Here is a 616-nt window from a genome sequence, read left to right as displayed (position 1 = left end):
CACTGGTTTATCCCACATAAAGACAAGCCTCTGTTTCACTCAGCGCCCCTTCCTGCCTGCCTCGCCTCCAGGTCCCTCTCCTACAGCCTGGCCTTGGTGCCGGCGTCGAGTGCCTCTACGGCGAGGCGCACCGCGTGCATGGCGGTGCCCGGCGCCCCCATCACGCCGTAGGACCCGTGGCCGTAGTTGTGCACCACCTGATGGGGAGACAGAAGCTTTGGATTCTGACACGAAACTACACCTGATCTTCCCTAAGACGAAATACACGGGCGAATCCATGAGCAGTCCCTGCCCGCCTCCCCTCTACAATATAGTATAGAGCATGTAATCTAAAGAGTATACCCAGCGCCAACGAAACCTTTTAAGCATTGCGGTCTTACGTGTGTGGGCTTCCCCCGCTTGGACTTGATGACCTCGCGCTCGACCCTGACGACGTGGCGGTAGGGGCGGAGGCCAACCCACTCCCGCACCACCTGGGGGGGGGGGGGTCAGAGCACTCAGATCGCGGGCGAGGTTTGCTTGGATTAAGCAGCTTTTGCGATTCGATTAGTTATTTATGGCATAGGCTGTCGAGTGTTAATGAATTAATTCTAGTTGCCGAAGTGTGTGTGTGTGG

General features: G+C 57.1%; 1 protein-coding gene across 2 annotated transcripts in view; it reads right to left on the bottom strand.

The window, feature by feature from the left end:
- LOC119586533 (D-aspartate oxidase-like) overlaps window positions 1-616 on the bottom strand; it is a gene marked incomplete at both ends in the record, with an annotated part of 3958 nt that continues 3342 nt past the window's right edge. The window contains 2 exon segments of one of the 2 annotated variants that reach the window (XM_037935287.1): window positions 1-197; window positions 381-473. In XM_037935287.1, the coding sequence (XP_037791215.1) occupies window positions 81-197; window positions 381-473 (210 nt within the window). 2 annotated transcript variants of the gene reach the window in all.

This window comes from Penaeus monodon, chromosome 21 (genome assembly GCF_015228065.2).
Source record: "Penaeus monodon isolate SGIC_2016 chromosome 21, NSTDA_Pmon_1, whole genome shotgun sequence".
NCBI lineage: Eukaryota > Metazoa > Arthropoda > Malacostraca > Decapoda > Penaeidae > Penaeus > Penaeus monodon.
Note: the sequence above shows the minus strand (reverse complement) of the source record. Positions and strands in the feature narration are given on the sequence as shown.